Source organism: Mus caroli, chromosome 17 (genome assembly GCF_900094665.2).
Source record: "Mus caroli chromosome 17, CAROLI_EIJ_v1.1, whole genome shotgun sequence".
In the NCBI taxonomy this organism is placed as follows: Eukaryota; Metazoa; Chordata; class Mammalia; order Rodentia; family Muridae; genus Mus; species Mus caroli.
In genome coordinates, this window is record NC_034586.1 from 17167140 (window position 1) to 17188416 (window position 21277).

The following is a 21277-nucleotide window of genomic DNA, read 5'->3' on the forward strand; positions in this document are numbered from 1 at the left end:
GTGGGAGTGGGTGGGTGGGGGAGTTAGTAGGGGAGCATGTGGGGGATTTTTGGGATAGCATTGGAAATGTAAATGAAAAAATTTTCCAAGAAAAAAAAAAAAGAAATAGAGGAAAACACAGGTAAATTCCTAGATGCCCTTAAAGAGGAAACAAAAAAATCCCTTAAAGAGTTATAAGAAAACACTACCAAACAGGTGAAATAATTGAAAAAAAAAAAAAAACCATCAAGGACCTAAAAATGGAAGTGGAAACAATAAAGACATCACAAAGGGAGACAACTCTGGAGATAGAAATCCTAGAAAAAAATTTGAAACCATACTTTCGAGCATCAGAAACAGAATACAAGATATGAAAGAGAGAATATCAGGTGCAGAAGATTCCATAGGGAACATGGACATAACAATCAAAGAAAATGCAAAATGCAAAAAGATCCTAACTCAAAACATCCAGGACATCCAGGACATAATGAGAAGACCAAACCTAAGGATAATAGGAGTAGATGAGAATGATGACTTTCCATTTAAAGGGCCAGGAAATATCTTCAACAAAATTATATAAGAAAACTTCCCTAACTTAAAGAGATAGATGTCAATGAACATACAAGAAGCCTATAGAACTCTAAATAGACTGGACCAGAAAAGAAATTCCTCCTGGCACATAATAATCAGAACAACAAATGCACTAAATAAAGATAGAATATTGAAAGCAGTAAGGGAAAAAGGTCAAGTAACATATAAAGGCAGACCTATTAGAATTACACCAGACTTCTCACCAGGGACTATAAAGCCAGAAGATCCTGTACAGATGTTATACAAACACTAAGAGAACACAAATGCCAGCCCAGACTACTACACCCAGCAAAACTCTCAATTACCATACACAGTGAGACAAGATATTCCATGACAAAACCAAATTTGCACAATATCTTTCCATGAATCCAGCCCTTCAAAGGGTAATAAAAGGAAAACTCCAACACAAGGAGTGAAATTACGACCTAGAAAAAGCAAGAAAGTAATCCTTCAACAAACCTAAAAGAAGACAGCCACAGGAACAGAATCCCAACTCTAACCACAAAAATAACAGGAAGCAACAATTACTTTTCCTTAATATCTCTTAATATCAATGGACTCAATTCCCCACTAAAAAGGCATAGACTAACAGACTGGCTACATAAACAGGATGCAACATTTTGCTGCATACAGGATACCCATCTCAGGGAAAAAGATAGACACTACCTCAGAGTAAAAGACTGGGAAACAATTTTCCAAGCAAATGGTCTGAAGAAACAAGCTGGAGTGGCCATTCTAATATTGAATAAAATCTACTTCCAACCCAAAGTTATCAAAAAAGACAAGGAGGGGCATTTCATACTCATCAAAGGTAAAATCTACAAGATGAACTCTCAATTCTGAACATCTATGCCCTAAATGCAAAGGCACCTACATTTGTTAAAGAAATATCACTGAAGTTCTAAGCACACATTGTACCTCACACAATAATAATGGGAGACTTCACACTCCACTCTCATCAATGGACAGATCATGGAAACAGAAACTAAATAGAGACACAGTGAAACTAACAAAAGTTATGAAGCAAATGGATTTAACAGATATCTACAGAACATTTTAAACTAAAACAAAAGAGTATACATTCTTCTTGGTACCTGATGGTACCTTCTCCAAAACTTACCAAATAGTCAGTCACAAAACAGGCCTCGTCAGGCATTAGTGTTGCATGCCTTTAATCCTAGAACTTGGGAGGCAGAGGCAGGCAGATTTCTGAGTTCAAGGCCAGCCTGGTCTACAGAGTGAGTTCCAGGACAGCCACTGCTATACAAAGAAACCCTGTCTCAAAAAACCAAACCAAACCAAACCAAACCAAACCAAACCAAACCAAACCAAACCAAACCAAACCACACCACACCACACCACACCAAACCAAACCAAACCAAACCAAACCAAACCAAACCAAACCAAACCAAACAAAACAAAACAAAACAAAACCAGGCCTCAATATAATCAAGAAGTTGAAATAATTCCATTTGTCGTATCAGATCACCATGGACTAAGGCTGGTCTTCAATATCAGCAAAAACAACAGTGCTCAGGCTTATGGAATCTGAACAACTGTCTTCTCGATGTTAACTTGGTCAGGGAAGAAATACAGAAAGAAATGAAAGACATTTTATAATTTAATGAAAATAAAAGCACAATATACCCAAACTTATGGAACACAATGAAAGCACTGCTAAGAGAAAAACTCATAGCTCTTAGTGTCTCTATAAGGAAATTGGAGAGATCCTACACTAGTAACTTAACAGCACATCAGAAAGCTCTAGAACAAAAAAGAGTAAGTACACCCAAGAGGAGTAGATGGCATGAAGTAATCAAACTCAGGACTGAAATCAACCAAATAGAAAAAAAGGGAACTATACAAAGAATCAACAAAACCAGAAGCTGGTTCTTTGAGAAAATCAGCAAGACAGATAAACCCTAAATAATGCTAACCAGAGGGCATAGAGACAGTATCCAAATTAACAAAATCAGAAATGAGAAGGGAGACATAACAACAGAAACCAACAAAATTAAAAAGAAATCATCACATCCTACTATAAAATACTATACTAGACAAAAGTGTATACTACAAAAGCATATACTAGAAAATCTGGTGGAAATGGATAATTTTCAGACAGATAACAGGTACCCAAAGTTAAAGCAGGATCAGATAAATCATCTAAACAGTCCCATAACCCCTAAAGAAATACAAGCTGTCATTAAAATCTCCCAACCAAAAATGCCCAGAACCAGATGGTTTTGGTGTAGAATTATATCAGACCTTCAAACAAGACCTAATACTAATACTCTTTAAACTATTCCAAAAATAGAATCAGAAGAAACCCTACCTAATTCGTTCTATGAAGCAACAGTTATGCTTAAAAGACCCAACAAAGAAAGAGAACTTCAGAACAATATCCCTTATGAATATTCAATAAAATTTTCGAAAACCTAATCCAAGAACACATCAAAACCATCATTCACCATGATCAAGTAGGCTTCATCGCCGAGATGCCGGGATAGTTCAATATAAGGAAATCCATCAACGTAATCCACCATATAAACAAACTCAAAGGGAAAAAACACATGATTATCTCATTAGATGCTAAAAAAGTTTTGACAAAATTCAATAGCCCTTCATGTTAAAAGTCTTGGAAAGATCAGGAGTTCAAGGCCCATACCTAAAAATAGTAAATGCACTATGAAACAAACAAGTAACCAACATCAAACTCAATGAAGAGAAACTTGTGGATTGCAGTTTGCATTTCCTGCTCCCTCATGAGAAGAGCCATTAGGAGGAGTAGATCAAATACACAGGAGATTTCAGGTGAAATCTTAATTGTTCAGATAAAGGCTAGAGCCTGTGATTGGGCAGTGGAAGGAAAAGGTAGAGCTGAGAGTTTTTGGAGAAGGGAGAGAAGGAGGAAGAGGAGGAGGGAGAAGATGGAGGAAAAAGAGGTAGAAAATGGAGCAGACCCACGGTGCCTGGAAGATAAAATACCTAGGGATTTCATAGTTAGGCAATAGAGTAGTGTAGGGTATATTTGTCCAATCCAGGCATGCAGCTTGTATTCATATTAACTGAATTGTGTGTTCTTGGCACAGACTTATTGGGGTTGGAGATTTACTGAGAAAAATCTCGGTAATAGAAACCTAAGTCTCTAGTGTTTTCTTTTCATGGGGTGAGAGGGAGCTGAGTGAGACTGGATTGTTGTTGGCTTTCTGCAAAGGAGTGCACCACCACTTTCAGCTTGTAATGTCTTGACAGTTGCCCAAGGTAAAGGCACAACCTATTTGATAGGAGTGAGTTGAGAAATGGATCTTATGTTTGCTGACATTAAAGACTTCTGTTATGTTAAATTGAAAGATCTAATTGAAATAAATGAGTATCCAGGTGCATACAACATATCAATTGTAAACAACATAAAATAAATAATATAAAATAGACTACAGGTAGCAGTGTCACTCAAGCAACTATACAATGCAACCCTGAAAACAACCCCAAGACGACAATGACAGGATTCTATCAGAACTTCAAAGAACCAACAGTAAAGCAGCTCAACATTTAATAATTCTTGACATAAAAATGCAATACTTCTCATGACTATTTTGAATATATTCTTTGATGCTGAGGTTTGGTCTGTTGCTATTCACTATAGTGCTAAATACTTGCCCCAAGGTCTTATTGTCCCGAGGGACTATGAGATACTTACATACACCAAATAATGTTATGTAACCTTGCTCCTTAATTTAAAACTATTGTTTGAATAAAGATGTCAACAGCCTGTAGTTGGGCAGAAGGGAGGTAGTCAGGTTTCAGCTCCCAGGCTTGTAGTCTGAGGCAGAGACCATGAGCAGAGAGGTAAAGAGAGGAGAAGATGCCCTGGGTTAGATGAATAATGAGACAGTGGTCATGAGGATGGACCAATTGGATAAGAGTAGCCAAGGAGAAAGGTGGCAAGTTATATCACGGAGGTATTGATAGAAAATAAACAAAATTCCTTAGAGGGTTGATATCTGCTCAGCTCTAATGCTTTAAAGCTTATTATAAATATAAAGGTTTTGTGTCTTTTATTTGGGAAGTAAATGATCTAAGGCAGGGTAGAAACTCTAATAATATTTACCATAACATTTGGGAAACCAACATGTGACACAAACTTTCTTTAATCTAAATGATATCAGTTTTGCGGATAAAAGGCATGTTATCCCTTTGAGATAAAAGCCATGATGGCAGCTAGGAAGGAAAGAGAAATTGTTCCTTGCCAATGTCGGGTTTTCCCCTAGCTATGTGTTCAGGGTTCCGAGTATGGGTTAGAATGCATGCTGTTTTGCTGAGTGTGATTCCAGGGTTTCATATCTCAGGCTAAGAAAGAAACAGCTGTGCCACCCCAGAGCTGACAGCGCTCCAGGCAGCAGAGACCATGGGTTACAAATGGCAGGCTGGAATGGCAGCCCTTTCCAAGACACTGCCACTGAACTGTAGCTTTTTAACTGGGGACTGATGTTTGCCTAGTAAGTTTGCCTAGTTGGAAGGATGAGGTTGGAGGTGGGGGTTTGGAGGTGAGACAGTAAATGCTCCTGATGTGCAGTGAGTCCAGTGGTCATTCTAAAGCTGGCTGCATGCTTCCTGTAGCCAATAGTTACAGTGAGTCATCAAAGTCTCCATAAAATGTGGGGGTTCCAAAGGGAGACTAATGACAACTCCTGACTCTTGATATTAGCACATTCTAAAGCAGATAATGAGTCCAGCATGGTGGCACGTGTCTGTAACCCTAACATGCTAGAGCCAGAGTAGGCTCATCTCAGTGAATTCAAGGCCAACTTATCTCACAAAACAACAACAACAACAATCCCATGAGATACAGATGCTACCCAGAAATAAATTACAGACTGATGTAGTCATTTAAACCATTGACTTTAAACGCAGGCTTACATGGCAAAATCCTTTCTTGAATGAATGAATCCTCCCAATCTTTCTATTATTAACTATTTCACACTCACATATACATGTATATACACACAGAATGTATGTGTGTACATTTGTGTGCTCACATCAAATACTGCCCACTCTCACCTCCTACCTCTCCACTATCCTGGTCCACAATTCCAACAGTGACTCTACTGTGTCCATATCTATTCATATTGCTTGTGATCCACTGAGATGAACCAGAGCCATTTGTGAAACTGTGGGTTTGGAGCCTGATGAGTGCTGGACCCTGATGTGCTAAAGGCACATCACTCTTCTAGAATCTATGAGTCTATCCATAGCCAACATCTGAGAGGCAAAGTGTGCCTTTCCCTAACCTAGACTGACTGTGGTCTTGTGTGAGGCCAGTGCAGATAAAGACAGCTGCTGTTGGTTACTGATTACAATAGTTGTATGGTCTGGAGAATGCTGTGCCATGTCTTAGCCTTTCCTCTCCCTTTTCCCTTCTTATTTCCTAATCACCTCTTCTTCCTTGGTGGTGTCCCCAGAGGTAGAGATTGATGGTGTAACTGATTAAGATTTTACTTATTTTCTGTATCTGGGATAGTCAAGAGTCTCTGCATTCATCACTCTATTAAAAAAAAAGTAAGGAAGGAAGGAAGGAAGAAATTCTATGTTTTCTCTCAAAGCACTTTAAGTATGAGTCATAGAAGACTAATGCCTTTCTGAGTTAGTAAACTGGCAAGTCCTCCTTCTTGTGGTGAAAGCAGTACACTACAGGGTGAATTCTGCCCTGGGCTGGTAGCAAAAGCCTAATCTCTGACTTCTTTAGACACTTTTTACTTCAAAACTCAAGTTCTTTAAATGTCTCTCCCCAAGTCAGAATTTCAGGATTTTGGCTTCTCATGTTTGAGTGTTGGGATGGGACAGCCTGTTGTTGTTTGGTATGAACTATGTAGCCCAGAGGCTGGTTGTCAAGTCCAGGTATCAGGCTATCTTGGATCTGAAGGGTTCAGAACTCACTGTGTGTGTCAAACATTGGGGGCAGCCTTCTAATAGATCCACTTCCCACTTCTGGTCTAGGCTGGTAGCAAGCATGAGGAGAGGCTGTTCAGCCTGACATCTGGAGCTGTGTGGAAGGCAGCTTGACACAGAATGGGAGGGAGCTATCTCCGTAGGGCGGGGCCACTTACTCGGAAACAGAGGGTGTGAGGAAGTGGCCTGTTAAAGCGCGTGTGAGGCAAGGAAAAGTGTTCAGAGTGGGAGGAGTTAGGGGAGTGACGTAAACGGAAGCTGGGAAGCGGCTGATGAGGCCTGGGTAGTTGTACTGAGAACCAAAGCCTGAGTGTCAAAGACCTGTTCAGGTGCAGAGCAAGCAGGCCTGCACCACGGGGAATCATGTGGTGCAGACCTGGGATCAGAACACACGGTGGACTTCGGGGAAGGTAAAATTCGGGGCTGCCGTGGGCGCCGCGTGGGGAATGGTGGGGGAGTCTGCAGCTCAGCGGCTGGACCCGCCTCCCTACCGCCCTGGATCCTCCCAGGTCAGAGAAGCTGCAGGGCAGGGAAAGGGGAGGGAGGGGACCAGGCTGTGATCAGTTTCTTTGCTGTTCATAAGGCAGCAAGCTCTGAAGTTTGGCTGTGGATTTCTTCTCGTGTCAACAAATTTTAGGTCATATGAACTTAAGTATTCCTGATTTGTTTTTTATCGTTCAGCTGATTGCCAAAATATTCATAGTAGAATAATCTAGGAGAATATTTGAATTTAACTTTTGATGCTTGCAAACCAGTTCTCTTTGTTTAGGTGAAAAGGACAAAGCTCTTGGAATTTACATTCATCCACGCTAACTCCCTTGTACCGTGGACATACTTGGTGACTTGGCATCCGCGGAGTGCTTTTAGACAGCAGTCATGAAAGGAGTGGCTGCAAATGTAATTGAATCCAAAAGCATATTTTTTTGCGAGTTTCATAGATACGGTTTTTAACCATTAACATTTAAAAGTAAACTCTTTACCCACCATAACCTTTCCTTCGGGGACATGCACTCCGTGATGTAAATGCAATATTCTGCTATAAATGCACCAGGCTTCTTGGCACACATCTTTAATCCCAGCATGGGGGAGAGAGGACAGAGGCAGGTAGATCAAAGAGTTGGAGACCAGCCTGGTCTGCTTGGTGAGGTCAGGATAGCCAGAGCTACATGATGAGCTCCTGTCTCAACAACAACAACAACAACAACAAAAGGACAGAAAGAGAAAAGAAAAACGTGTTTTTGTGCTGAGTTCGTAGAACCTAGAAAGGCATAGTAGGCTATTTGAGGGTATAGGTCACAGTATTTTCACAGTTAGGGCATTATAAACCAGATGATATGAGCACAAACCTTTAATCCCTACATTTGGGATTAAAGGTGTGCACCAGGACAAGGACTCAAACTGCTGTTTTGTATTTTGTGGTCAGTTCTCAGCCACTGGTGTGACTGTGGACTTCCAGAAGGACAGGCAGTGTCAGGATCCTTCTGGGAAAGCCTTGTTGCAGAATTTCAGCACTCTGGTTTGTGTGGGTGAGAACAGTTTGCTTCCAGCCTCCCTTGTTCCTCCTCAGGAAGAGGCAAGTTATTCTGCAATTGTGAGATCTTTGACAGTGTAAGGCTTCCATCCTTTTTAGTCCATAATAAAATCAGAAGCTCTAGTGTATCGTATTCTCATCCCAGTCATTCAGTTCCATTTGTGCCCCTGAGACTTGACTGAGCTGTGACTGGAAGTGAGGTTCAAGTTACACTAATTGAAAATGCTTCCTAAATATTTTCAGTATTCTGACACTGCATGAGAATTGGGGGATCACTGTAGAATTTTCTTCTTATCTCCTGAGCACAGTGCTGTGCCAGAAATGAAGGTGCTTGCTAAATACTCTTTTTCTCATGTGCAGGATTCACTGATCACCCAGACTGCTCACCTGTGAAGCACAACAAAGAGCCCTAGAAGGTGTAGAGGGAGGAGACAGTAGCTAAGAATCCAGGTATGTTGGAGGATTGGTGAAAGGATGGCACAGGATTCAAGTGAATGTGAAAGTGGGACATGAAATCAGTTTTGCCACATTCTGTTTCACTAGAAATAATTCTGGAGACTTCCACTGAGACAAAATCACCTCAGAATTCTCCTACAATTCTTTCTACAGAAAAATTGAATACTATGGGGCAAATAAAATTTATTTGACTATGCATGTGAGTGATGTTATCCTTATTCCATGCACATCACTGATCAAGTCTACAAACCAATATTAAATGGTTTTCCCTTCAGTGATTTTCATGTTATAAAATGAAGAAAATTAATTCATCTAGGTTTACTTATTGTTTTCAGAATTTTTTAGCTTCTGGTCTTCTAGCACATTCTTTACCTTTTATTGTTAATTTCTCTATTCCTAAAAATAATGCTAACAGACAATTGATAAGAATCAGAAGGTATTATTTGTAGACCTGTCCTGCCTTCCCTTTAAGATCTCCTATTGTCTGTTATCATGACAATTCCAAGTGCTTTCCATTGCTGTAATTGTAATATACCGTGAGGTCACCTCTCGGTGTGATCCTCTTCATATTTCCCAGCTCTGTACTGCTCCATGGTAATTTCAGGATTACTTTCTTTTAAATAATAGAAATAGGTTTTAATAGGAATAGCTTGGAGTCTTAGATAGGACAAACCTCCTTCTAGATTGTCTTCTCATGTTTGAGAAGACTTAGTCAAGTTGCCTGTTTTCACATGTTTTATGTATTCTGCTATAGATATCTCCACTCTGGGTTTTGTGACATGCACCCATGTTGACCAAGGACTTTCTATCAAATGGACCATTATACCTTTTGTGAAAAGTCTTTATTTTGTATTTTAATACTTTTATCTTGATTTCTTTTTGTCACTGGTATAATTATGGTCACCATTCACTGCTTTCCAGATGCATGGCATTTAAAGGAAATTCCCTCTTTGTCAGTATTTTGTATCTTTAGATATGAAGTAAATATTTTGTAGAAAATATTTCCTTTAATCTGGTGTCAATTTTTGAATGTTGCTGTCTGTTTACATGTTTAGTGTAGGGAATATTATCTATTTACATTTCAAAAAGAAGCTATCTAGTCTGCAACCTGTGTTTGTGTTATTTGGTGACATTCTTTTGCAGGTACTGGATCTGCTGCTCTTGCACTGGGCTGATCTGGAATCACATGGGTAGCTCAAGCCTTGCAGGTTGTTCTGTACCCTGGGAATTTGTGCATCAGGACAAATTCTAGGCTTCTCTTCACTATTTCTGTGAAGTATATTGTGGGAATTTAAGTGTCATAGAGTTTGAACTGATCATGGAAACCACTTCCAGAGATTCGGCAAGTTTCCCAATATTATGTCCAGTTCTGTCTGAGTGTAACATCTTTCCATGTTCTTGTTAGTGTCTTTGTCAGTTCCTTCAACAAATCAAAGTTTTCATTGTATAGACTTTTCATGAACTTGGTTAGGTCAGGAATTTTTAATTTTGTTTTCCCTCCCTCCATCCCTCCTTCCTTCTCTTCCTCCATTTCCTCATCCTCCTCTCTCTCTTTCTCTCTGTATTTATCTTTACAAATTTTTAATATTTAGTATTTTGTTAAAAAGTCTCTAAAAGAGTTACATTTGCTCAGAACCATCGAACCATCTCCCTAGACCCATATTAAGTTTTATTTATGTGAGTAGCAATTACAGAAAATGATATAGCTATTTTGATCGATTTTATTTTTTAATTTAGATAATCAAAAAGCTTGACTTTACATAGGCATATACTGTTTTAATAAGTTTTCCTTTTATTATTCTATTTTTTGATATATTCTTAAACATAACAGTACTACCTCCTCAGTCTGTATATTTTCTGGAATGAACACTTTGTATGGGATAACCATATGGTATACTGTCCTCTGTGGACTATTTCTCCAGCTGTCAGGATTCATTATTGCTTGACTAAGGCTAAGGTCTAGTGAGCTTTCCCCTCTTCCACGTTAGCATGTATCTTGGTATTATCCTTGTTCAGCTCAGGTTTCAGCAGCTACATTTGTATGATTTTATATAAGTAGCTTCTCTGACATTTCTAGGAGACACAATGTCACAGCAAACCTCTATTCTTTTGGCTCTTACCATATCCCCAACCCTCTTGCTTGGTGATGCCTGAGCCTTAGTGCAGGAGTTGTGCTACTTCATGTGTCAATTGGAACTGAGCATCACAACTCCATTTTGACTGATAGTGGTTTTCTGTAATGTTCTTCATGTCTTACTAAAAGAACTTGTCTTAATGAGAGTGAGGATTACATTTATTTGTGTGAAATAGGATAAATATTTAGAATGTTGTTTGGGATTAGGCTGATTTAGTAAAGTAGTATTTGTATGTCCTTCTCCAAGATTCATGACATCATTAGCCCTGGGAAATGTGGCTAGGTCTTCAGTACCACCTGTGATTTCCCTGTTGTTAAGGTCTTAATTCCAATTAAAAGCTATTGGTTTTCACCAAGGTATGTGGGCCACTCTTGAACCCTTAAGGTTATTGTGCAGTGCAGATCATTGTTGTGGTTCATACATGTCATATCTGGGTAGGAGGCTTGGTTGGCTCCCTCCTTTGGAAGCTTGCGTGTTGCTTTCTTATACTATGAAAGCCAGTTAGCCTATAATGTATTGGCAGTCTCTTGGGCAGGTATGACCAACAACTTCACAGCATGGTTCTGGTGCCTGGTGTTGGTTTTGTTAGAAAATCTATGGCCCTTGTGAGGAGCATTATCATCCCAGATGAGATATTTTCATTTATATTCTAAATATATATGTACCCACAGACTTATGTATTGTAGGCATTATTAGTGGATAGACAATATTATTCCTTATGACTTTTTACACATCTTTACTGCTTTTTCATTTTTTTATTGTCCTTCATGGTTGTGATGGTTTGTATATGGTTGGCCCTGGAAGTGGCACTTTTTGGAGGTGTGGCCTTCTTGGAGTAGGTGTGGCCTTTTTGGAGTAGGTGTGCCACTATAGGCTTGGGCTTTAAAATCATCATAGCTGCCTAGAAGCCAGTCTTTTAGATGCCTTCAGATGAAGAGAAGAACTCTTAGATCCTCTTGCACCATGCCTGCCTGGACACTGTCATACCCCCACCTTGATGATAATGAACTGAACTTCTGAACCTGTAAGCCAGCCCCAACTAAATATCCTTTTAAGGGTTGTGTTGGTCATGGTGTCTGTTTATAGCAGTAAAACCCTAACTAAGACAGAATTCATACTGTCCCTTCTCGATAATTAAATCTATTCCACCTTTCTTCCATTTTCCCCTTTAGATGACTTGTTCCCTGTAATTCCCCTTTCTATTATTCCCCCACATTCCACCATGATCTGTTTTTAGTTTTCTGGTTACTGCAGGTACTCCAGGTTGTGAACTCACACCAGAAGTTTTGGAGCTAGAAACTTCCTATGAGAGAGAAGATGCAATGCCTGTCGTTCTGGGTCTGGGTTACTCCACTGACTGTGATCTTTTATACGGTCACCTATTTACCTGCAAGACTCATGACTTTAATTTTCTTTACAGCTCAATAATATTCTATAGTGTATATGCACCACATTTCCACTCTCCATTTTTCCATTGAAGGCCATTTATGTTGTTTCCCTTTTTAAAGCTATTGTGAGTAGAGCAGCAGTGAACATCTGTGGAGTAGGACATTGATTCCCTTGAACATATGCAAAGGAGTAGAAAAGATATGTCACATGCCAGATTTATTTAACTTGAGGATTTGTTTATTTAATTGAAGTTTGTCCATATTGATACCCACAGTGGCTACATTTTTTGTTCATGGGAGTTTTATTCCTTATGCTTTCATTATTTATATTGTTGTTGGTAGGATTATGGGTGCTATTATTCTTTCTCTGTGAGAATTAGTATTTTTGCTATTTTGCTTATGGATGATTACTTCCTAGTTCTCCCATATTTATCGATTTTCCACATAAAATTTATTATTCCCATGTTTTCATGGCTACTCATCTATTTCCTTTGTGCATATTTTCCTGTAATTTATTATATACTAGGCTGCATTAGTGAAATGAATTGTATTAATTTGGACTATCTTGAAATGCACTTATATCGCTCTATCAAGTTAAAGAGATTATTTTTCTAGATGCAACAATATGCTTGATGGTGACTTTCCCTATAAAGTTCAAGAGATCATTGACAGGATTCCTCATAGTATTCTGATGTTTGAATCTTTTTATGTGCTTTGACACTATTCTTTAATAAATTTCAGTATTGATTTCTGTTTTTTCTTTTTCTTTTTGATCCCTTATATGAAAGAACCACATGCAGTTATTCTTTATTCCTAAAAGAGAAACTCAGAGAAGAGAAACAGAAATGGATAATTTTCCAGTAAACATGTCCCAGGTCAGTGGTCATGTTCATTTCTTTTCTAGAAATGGTATATATTCAGGTATTTCAAGCCTTTATTTTTCTGGTTTTATAATTTTTTATTATAAGACAGACACATTGGAAACAAACAAATCAATCACACACTGAAAATAACCAGACCCAAAATCTGTATAACCAAATGAACTTTTATATGGTTAAATTAGTCACTGGGAATAAAAATTCTGGAGACTCCTTTGATTTAATAGTTTCAATATCTGATATGTTTTGATGTACTTACCTACCACCAAAAACCAAAAAAGTGTGGCATTACAAGAAAAAACATATGTAATAGAACTAGAAAAGCAATTAGCATTATATCATATACCTGGTGGTCATTACCTGCATTCAGCCCTATCTCAACCCCTGATATTTAATCTTTCTTGTTCTCTTTTCTCCATGTTTTTTTGTGTCCACATTTACATGGTTTCCATAAGCAAATGTTTTATGTAGATTCTGCATATGAGGAAAGATCTGTTTTCTTCTTTCCGGCAATGTATGACTTCACTTAATAGTACACATTCTAAGTCCAGTTATTTTCCTACAAATTGCTATTACATTTCTCTTTTTACTGGGATAGATTTCCATTTTATATGTGTAACATTTTCATTATCCATTCATATGGTGGTAGACAATTAGGTTGATTAGTTCTTTGCGATGGTGACTAAAGCACCAGTAAACACAGGGTGTAAATATATCTAGAGTGGAATGTAGAGTTCTCTGTGTATGTTCCCAGGAAAGAAATTGCAGAGCCACACATTAATTTTATCTTTATTTTTAAAATATTCTTCAAAATGATTTCCATATGAGTGCATTAATTTGTACCCACTCTCTCTTACACACACACACATACACACACACACCAACAGTGAAAAAGGCTTCCTTTCTCTCCACATTCTCTCTAACTTTTGTTGTCAGAGTAGTTGATGACAGCCATTCTGCCTGTGGTAAGGCAGTATTTTAAAGTACTTTTATTTTGTTTTTCTCTGATGGAATTTTAGGAATACTGGATACTTTTTCCTATATTTATTGACCATTTGGGTTTTTGTCTTCTCAAGGTGTCTATTTACATCCTTTGCCTATTATTGATTGGCAGTTTATTACCTTGGTATTTAACTTCTGTAATTCTTGTTAAATTCTAGAGTGTCACTAATACAGATTTTCTCCTTTTCTGTGGGTGTCTGTGTGCCCTGCTAATTGTTCCCTTTGATGGACAGAAACTGTATGTATGTATACACACACACACACACATACATACATGTCATCACATCTGTGTTTCTCTATAAGACTCAAGTACAGACAGGATTGATTCAATGTCAATAGTTTAGCATGATTTTCAGGTATAGCATTTTAATGCAAGTGTACTCATCACGAACTGTCCTTCTGAGACATGGACACTGTCATTCTGAGGGACATAAAGTGTTCATAACAGATAGATAATCATGTCCAGACCTCAATTGTGTGTCCTGTTTCATGGACATGATTGTCAGTCTATTGTGTCATCCTGCTTTCACAGAGGTAAAACATTCATTACAGAGTGTGAGTACATGAGAAATCATCTCACTAAGTAATGGTCTTTGTTCATCTACATCCCATCTTCCTATTTCCAGAAAAGCACTGTGCCCAGCATCACGTGGTCACACTGTGCATTTTTGTTTCAGTGTCTGTTGACATTTGGGGATGTGGCTGTGGAATTCCCCCAGGAGGAGTGGGAATGCCTGGATTCTGCTCAGAGGGCTCTGTACATTGATGTGATGTTGGAGAATTACAGCAACCTGGTCTCTGTCGGTGAGAACTTTTGCTTGTAGAAATTCCACTCATCCTTTCTATATATTGACCTTAACAGTAGTAAACTCTGTTAAGCTATTTAAAAACAACATGAGAGTAGGGAAAAATTGATACAGAAAGGAACTATTTCATGGTGTTTTATTTTTTTCTTTCCATTTTCATTTTATTTCTGTATTGTATAATATTTATCCCATATCTCCATGTCCATCATTGTAATTACATGGTATTAATTGTGAGAAAAATTCAACATAAGTGAATTAAAAATTCTCCCTTAATGTGCTGAAGATTCTGAGAGAAGATATCACTGGGAATTCATTTCCTGGATTCCTCTACTTTGTATTCCCCTCATGTACTGAGCAGAGTACTATGTTAGACACCTGTATTCTTTCTTAAAGTGTCTAGCATGGGTCATAGGTACCTCACAGAACACCTGGATTCTTGTATGCAAGATAGGCCTGGTCACTGGTGTAGAAAAAATTAGGTTGCACTGGAGAAGAGAGGAGAGATAAGCCACAACTAGGGTGAGCTAGTGAGTAAGCAGGCAAGAGTGAACGATTAGAGTGAAAGGGAAAGCAAGAGCTGGAAATGATTTGCTATATTTAGTCCCACTTAAAATGATTCCCAATAATTTTGCCTAGTATAATGGCCTGGCTCCAGAATGCATCCTACCTGTTATAACTATTAGACGAAATGGATCCCTGGGACTCTCTGACAAACCAATCTAGCCTACTTAATATTATTTCATGGTCATCAGTAGCCCATATGACATATACCTGGGTGACTGCTCAACTCAAGTGATACTTTGTTTTTTTCTTTGAGATAAAACCCACATTGGTCTTAACTTCTTCATGTGGTCCAGGCTGGCCACAAACATTCAAACCTCACAAGTCACTTCCCAAGGACTGGGGCTCTATGTGTACATTATCGTGCTTTGTTCTATCAAATGATATTATTGTTGACCTTTATGTTTTTATTTTAATAAAAACACTTAAAATGAAAAGAGAAGATGTTGTTCCTTATTGCCCCTGAATTATGGTGAGGAAATACTAGTATAAAATGCAATTTTATTTAACTACGCTGACCATGTGATTGGAATAATTGTTCAAATTATAAGTCTAATGTGAGTCCATGAAGTAACATTATTCTGTAATTGCCTTCTTCGTATGTAGGTATTCATATTACATCCTTTATTTTCTTCTCAGTGGATGACACACAGACACCCTTCTGGAAAATGATCACCGAAGTCAGTGTATAGAGATGACTTGAAAATAACTGTATAAGGAAAGTTAAGAAACACAGCAGTGTGTGGAGCTCAGACAGTGGAGGAAAGAAATAAGCAATAGCTGCCCATTGCCATCCTACCTTACATGATCCAAGAGCCTCTGATATTTGTCAAAATAGTTACTTTGCTTATATTGCTTTGGAGAAATCTAGTTTGCTTTTTTTAGGGAAAAAAAAAAAAAAAGACCCTTTGCTGGGTGTGGTGGCAAATGACTTTAATCCCAGTACTTGGGAGACAGAGGCAGATAGATCTCTATGAATTTGAGGCCAGCCTCAGCTACAAAGCCAATCCATGACTGCCAGGCCCAGTTCACAAAGGAAACATTGCCTAAGGGGGAAAAATAATATTGGATGCTTTTAAGTAAGCCATTCATATTATAAGGAATTCGGTCTCCTGAACAACAGTTTGAATTGCTGTACTAATGTACACACAAATTCCATGAATCTGGGATTGGATTAAACTCTTCCTCATCAATTTCTTTGAAAAAAAATATTTAAAATAGAGACATGTATTCTAAATATAATCCGTGAGCTCTATCCCAAAATTAATTATTGATAGCTCAATTATTTGATCCATTTTGAGCCATTAGACAGTTTTCATGAACATCAGATAGCTATTATACATCACAGACCCTTGAAGGCTAACATGCTGTGTTTGGGAGAATATATAAAATTACAGTAAAAGAAACACATCTTAGTAGTTGCTGGTTGACTTATCTTAAGGGAGAATCTTTAGGAAGACAGTAATTTTTTTAATGTGTGATCATGGAACAAGCCCTACTCATCTGACTTTTACTCATTTTCAGAGAACTACTGCATATGTGATACTGTTCATCAACATGTGAAGACTGAAAAGGAGTCTTGTCAGTGTAATAATCTCGGTGAAATGCTTCGCAATCCCTCCCATGATGCACTTTATAAAAGAGGTGACACTACAGAAACTTCTAATAACCACAGATGCTGTAAGGACAGGGATTCCTCTGTTGACTCGTCAAACCAATGCAGACATAGGAGCATCCACACTGGAGAAGAACCTTGCATATCTGAAGACTGTGAGAAATCTTTAAATGTGTGTTCCAGCATTATTCAAGACGAAAGACTCTACACTGCAGATAAAGAGCACAAAGATGAATATGACAACTATTTCAACTGTACATATAATCTCATGCAACAAACAATCTACCTTGAAGAGAAACCACATAAGTGTGGGAAATGTGGGAAATGCTTCAGTACCTCCTCAAGGCTCATTAAACATCAGAGAATTCATACTGGAAAGAAACCTTACAAGTGTAACATTTGTGACAAATCTTATAATCAGTGTGCAAATCTTAAAATACATCAAAGACTTCATACTGGAGAGAAACCTTACAAATGCAAAGAATGTGGAAAGTCATTTCGTCAAACCTCTGTACTTAAAAGCCATCAGAAAATGCATACTGGGGAGAAGCCTTACAAATGTAAGCAATGTGACAAATCCTTTGCCCACTCTTCCAGTTTTAGGACACACCAGAAAATCCATACTTCTGAAGAACACTGTAGTTGTCCAGAATGTGGCAGGGAATTTCATCAGCTTTCACACCTTAGAAAACATTACAGACTCCATACTGGAGAGAAGCCTTACAAATGCAATGAGTGTGACAGATCCTTTACCCACTATGCATCATTAAAATGGCATCAGAAAACCCATACTCCAGAGATACATTATGAATGCAAAGAATGTGGTAAGTCCTTTATTGAATTATCACATCTTAAAAGGCATTCCAGAATCCATACTGGTGAAAAGCCTTATAAATGTGAGGTGTGTGACAAATCCTTTACGGTGAATTCAACTCTTAAGACACATCAGAAAATTCATACTGGAGAGAAACCTTACAAATGTATAGAATGTGACAAATCCTTCACTCATAACTCACATCTCAGAAGACATCAGAGTGTTCATACTGGAGAGAGACCTTACAGATGTAAGGAATGTGATAAAACTTTTACTGAGTGCTCAACTCTTAGAGAACATCAGAAAATTCATACTGGAGAAAAAACTTACAAATGTGGAGAATGTGACAAATCTTTTACCCAGCATTCATATCTTAGAAGTCATCTCAGAGTTCATACAGGAGAGAGACCTTATGTATGTAAGGAATGTGGCAAATCTTTTACTACATGCTCAATTCTTAGAACTCATCAGAAAATTCATACTGGAGAGAAACCATACAAATGTAGGCAATGTGACAAATCTTTTACCCAGGACTCACATCTTAGAACTCATCACAGAGTTCATACTGGAGAGAGACCTTACAGTTGTAAGGAATGTGACAAATCTTTTACTCGGTGCTCCTACCTTAGAGCACATCAGAAAATTCATACTGGAGAGAAACCTTACAAGTGCAAAGACTGTGACATATCTTTTGTCCGGATTTCTAGTCTTAGAATACATCAGAAAATTCATACTGGAGAGAAACCTTACAAATGCAAAGACTGTGACATGTCATTTAACCAGATTTCAAATCTCAGAAGACATCAGAAACTTCATACTGGTGAGAAACCTTACAAATGTATGGAATGTGACAAGTCCTTTACTCATAACTCAAATCTTAGAGCACATCAGAGAGTTCATACTGGAGAGAAACCTTATAGATGTACCGAATGTGACAAATCTTTTACTAGGTGCTCCTACCTTAGAGCACATCAGAAAATTCATACTGGAGAGAAACCTTACAAATGTAAAGACTGTGACAAATCCTTTATCCACCTTTCAAATCTTAGAAGACATCAGAGAGTTCATACTGGAGAGAACCATACCAATGTAAATCATGTGACATAGCATTTATCCAGTATTATCTTGGCTTACAAATCCTAACATTATATGTAATAGAAACATAAGGATGAGAAACTTGTGAAAGTTTTTAATGAAGTTTTTCAAATCTTAGAAAATGTCACAGAATTTAAGTTAAAATTTTGCAAATGTTATTGTGTAAAAAGTTCCCTTCCCCCTCCCTCTTTCTCTGTGTGTGTTTGTGTGTGTTTGTATAGGTGCTTCTGTGGTTGTATCATTGCACTACATTGCATAGTGCCCATGGAAGCCAGAAGCTACCAAGAGATCCCCTGAAGCTGGAGTTAAAGACAGGTGTGTCTTTGGGAATTTTAGAGGATTTGGGAATTGATCCCCAATCCTGTAAAAGATCAGCCCTTGCTTTTATCTACTAATCTATCTCTCTACCCACTGGGTGGATTGGCAATTAAAACATCTTGTTCATCATCCAAAAATCCATAATAAAATTCTTAATTCCATGCACGTTTGTGTTTGTGAGCACCATTTAATCCTAGCACTCAACAAAGGAAAGAAGATACCTGTGAATTCAAGGTTGTCCTGTTATGGATAATTCAAGGACAACCAGAACTACATAAATGTGTCTCAAAAAATAATAATAATGACAAAATATAATAACATTAAAATGTGACAAAGACCTCTAATTGATCTGTACATCACAAAGTTCATATTTCTGTGAAACCATATAAAGCTATACCATATATAGTCTTCATGTCTTCCTCTTCATTGGGAATTATACCCCCACCCAAATGTATTTGACAAAGCTTTTACTTGGTGCTGAAATTGCTGACATGAAAACAAATTCATCATGAAAGAAAACACACAAAAACTCTAATGAAGTCTCATCTTTTAGCTGCTCAAACTTCTGACATCTTAACTGTGCAAGCTTCCATATTAAACCTAGAATCTCCACTTAGAGGGCCCATTTCAATATACTCAGCCTGATCTAGTTTTATGTTTCTTCAACCATTATCCCACCCTTAAAATTCATTTCCACACATATATTCCCCACAGTTCTGCTTGAATGAATTAGCAAACTCATTAAGCTCCTTAGTAGTGTAGGGCATTTAAACATGGACTATACTTTCTACCTCCCCTCTACGGGCCTGTTTGGCCTTGAGTCTGGCTATAGGTCTAGAAGAAACTATTGGTGGGCCTTGAGGAACATCAGTACTGTCTTGTCCAACATTTTATTTTTTCCGAGAAAGTCACTGCTGGTTTATCAGACTTTGAGGGATTAATTTCCTTATGTGACAAAAATGTTATTTAAAGGGTTGGGGCTGAGGGTACTGCTTCCTCAAGTGAGATAAACACTTGAGAATTGGAAGATTCAAAGTTCTCAGCTTCAACAGTGTCCTCCCACACATCCTCATCCCAAATTACAGGATCCCATTGTTTGACCATTAATGCCCTTAGTTTAACTGCTGACAGCCTGAGTGAGACCTGAGTTTTTGCTGTAATTCAATCAACCTTATAATGAGGGCTTCAATTTGATTTTCTGCAAATGGAGCTCCATGGCTGCTGGAGTGAAGATTCACTTCAATGGCACATTTAAAAATCCTTAGATTGTTTATTTGCATCTGGAGTAGTTCAATTTTTATCATAAAGCTCATTCTTTTCCTTCATCAATTTTTTCCAGAGATACTAAAAGCAACAAGCCAGCAAAATAATTTTCTGATTTTTTCCCCCAACTTGTAGAAAATTTGGTTCACTGGGTCACTTAATTCATTGCCAGTTACAATTGATGGATCAAGACAATCAAAGGCATTACCTTCTTTAACTTTGAAATATAGTTTCTACTACCGGCCCTCAATATTCTCTGAGCTCCCAGGAGAGAGTTATCTGGAGAGGTTTCAGTAGTTGAAGGTGTTGTTGAATTATTAAACCAACTCCAGATTCTTAAAAGATGCATCCTTATACTTCTGAGTCTCTAGAATCACTCTCAGTACCAACTTCTGAATTAGTCAGGGTTCTCTAGAGTCACAGAACTTATGGATAGTCTCTATATAGTAAGGGAATTTGTTATGATGGCTGTAGTCCAACACCTTGACAATGGTCAGCTGTGAATGGGAAGTCCAAGGATCTAGTAGTTGCTCAGTCCCACAAGGCTAGTAGATCCCAACTGATGTGCTAGCAAGTAAATTCAAGTAGAAGAATAGGAGCAAAGCTTCCTTCTTCCAATATCCTTAGGTCTTCCAATGTAGGAAGATGTGGCCCAGATTAAAGGTGTACCACTACCCCTTGATCTGGGACTTGTTTTGTCTCAGGCTGACCTTAAACTCAGAGATCTCCTTGCTTTAGTCTCCTGGGATTCATAGCCACTATGCCTCAAGATCTCCATGCCAAGATCCAGGTCAGAAAGTTGTATCTCCAATTTGCAAAACACATGAAACTCAAGAAGAACGAAGACCAAAGTGTGGACACTTTGCCCCTTCTTAGAATTGGGAACAAAACACCCATGG

At 38.1% G+C, this 21277-nt stretch overlaps 1 protein-coding gene across 1 annotated transcript; it reads left to right on the forward strand.

Annotated features, from left to right (window-relative positions):
• The first annotated feature begins 6768 nt into the window (after positions 1-6768).
• On the forward strand, positions 6769-19534 carry LOC110283983 (zinc finger protein 54-like). The gene is made up of 5 exons (XM_029471112.1): positions 6769-6926; positions 8408-8497; positions 12815-12901; positions 14584-14710; positions 16798-19534. Exons 3-5 carry the CDS (start codon positions 12821-12823, stop codon positions 18807-18809), a joined length of 2220 nt encoding a protein of 739 aa, XP_029326972.1. The 5' UTR covers positions 6769-6926; positions 8408-8497; positions 12815-12820; the 3' UTR covers positions 18810-19534.
• The last annotated feature ends 1743 nt before the right edge of the window (positions 19535-21277 follow it).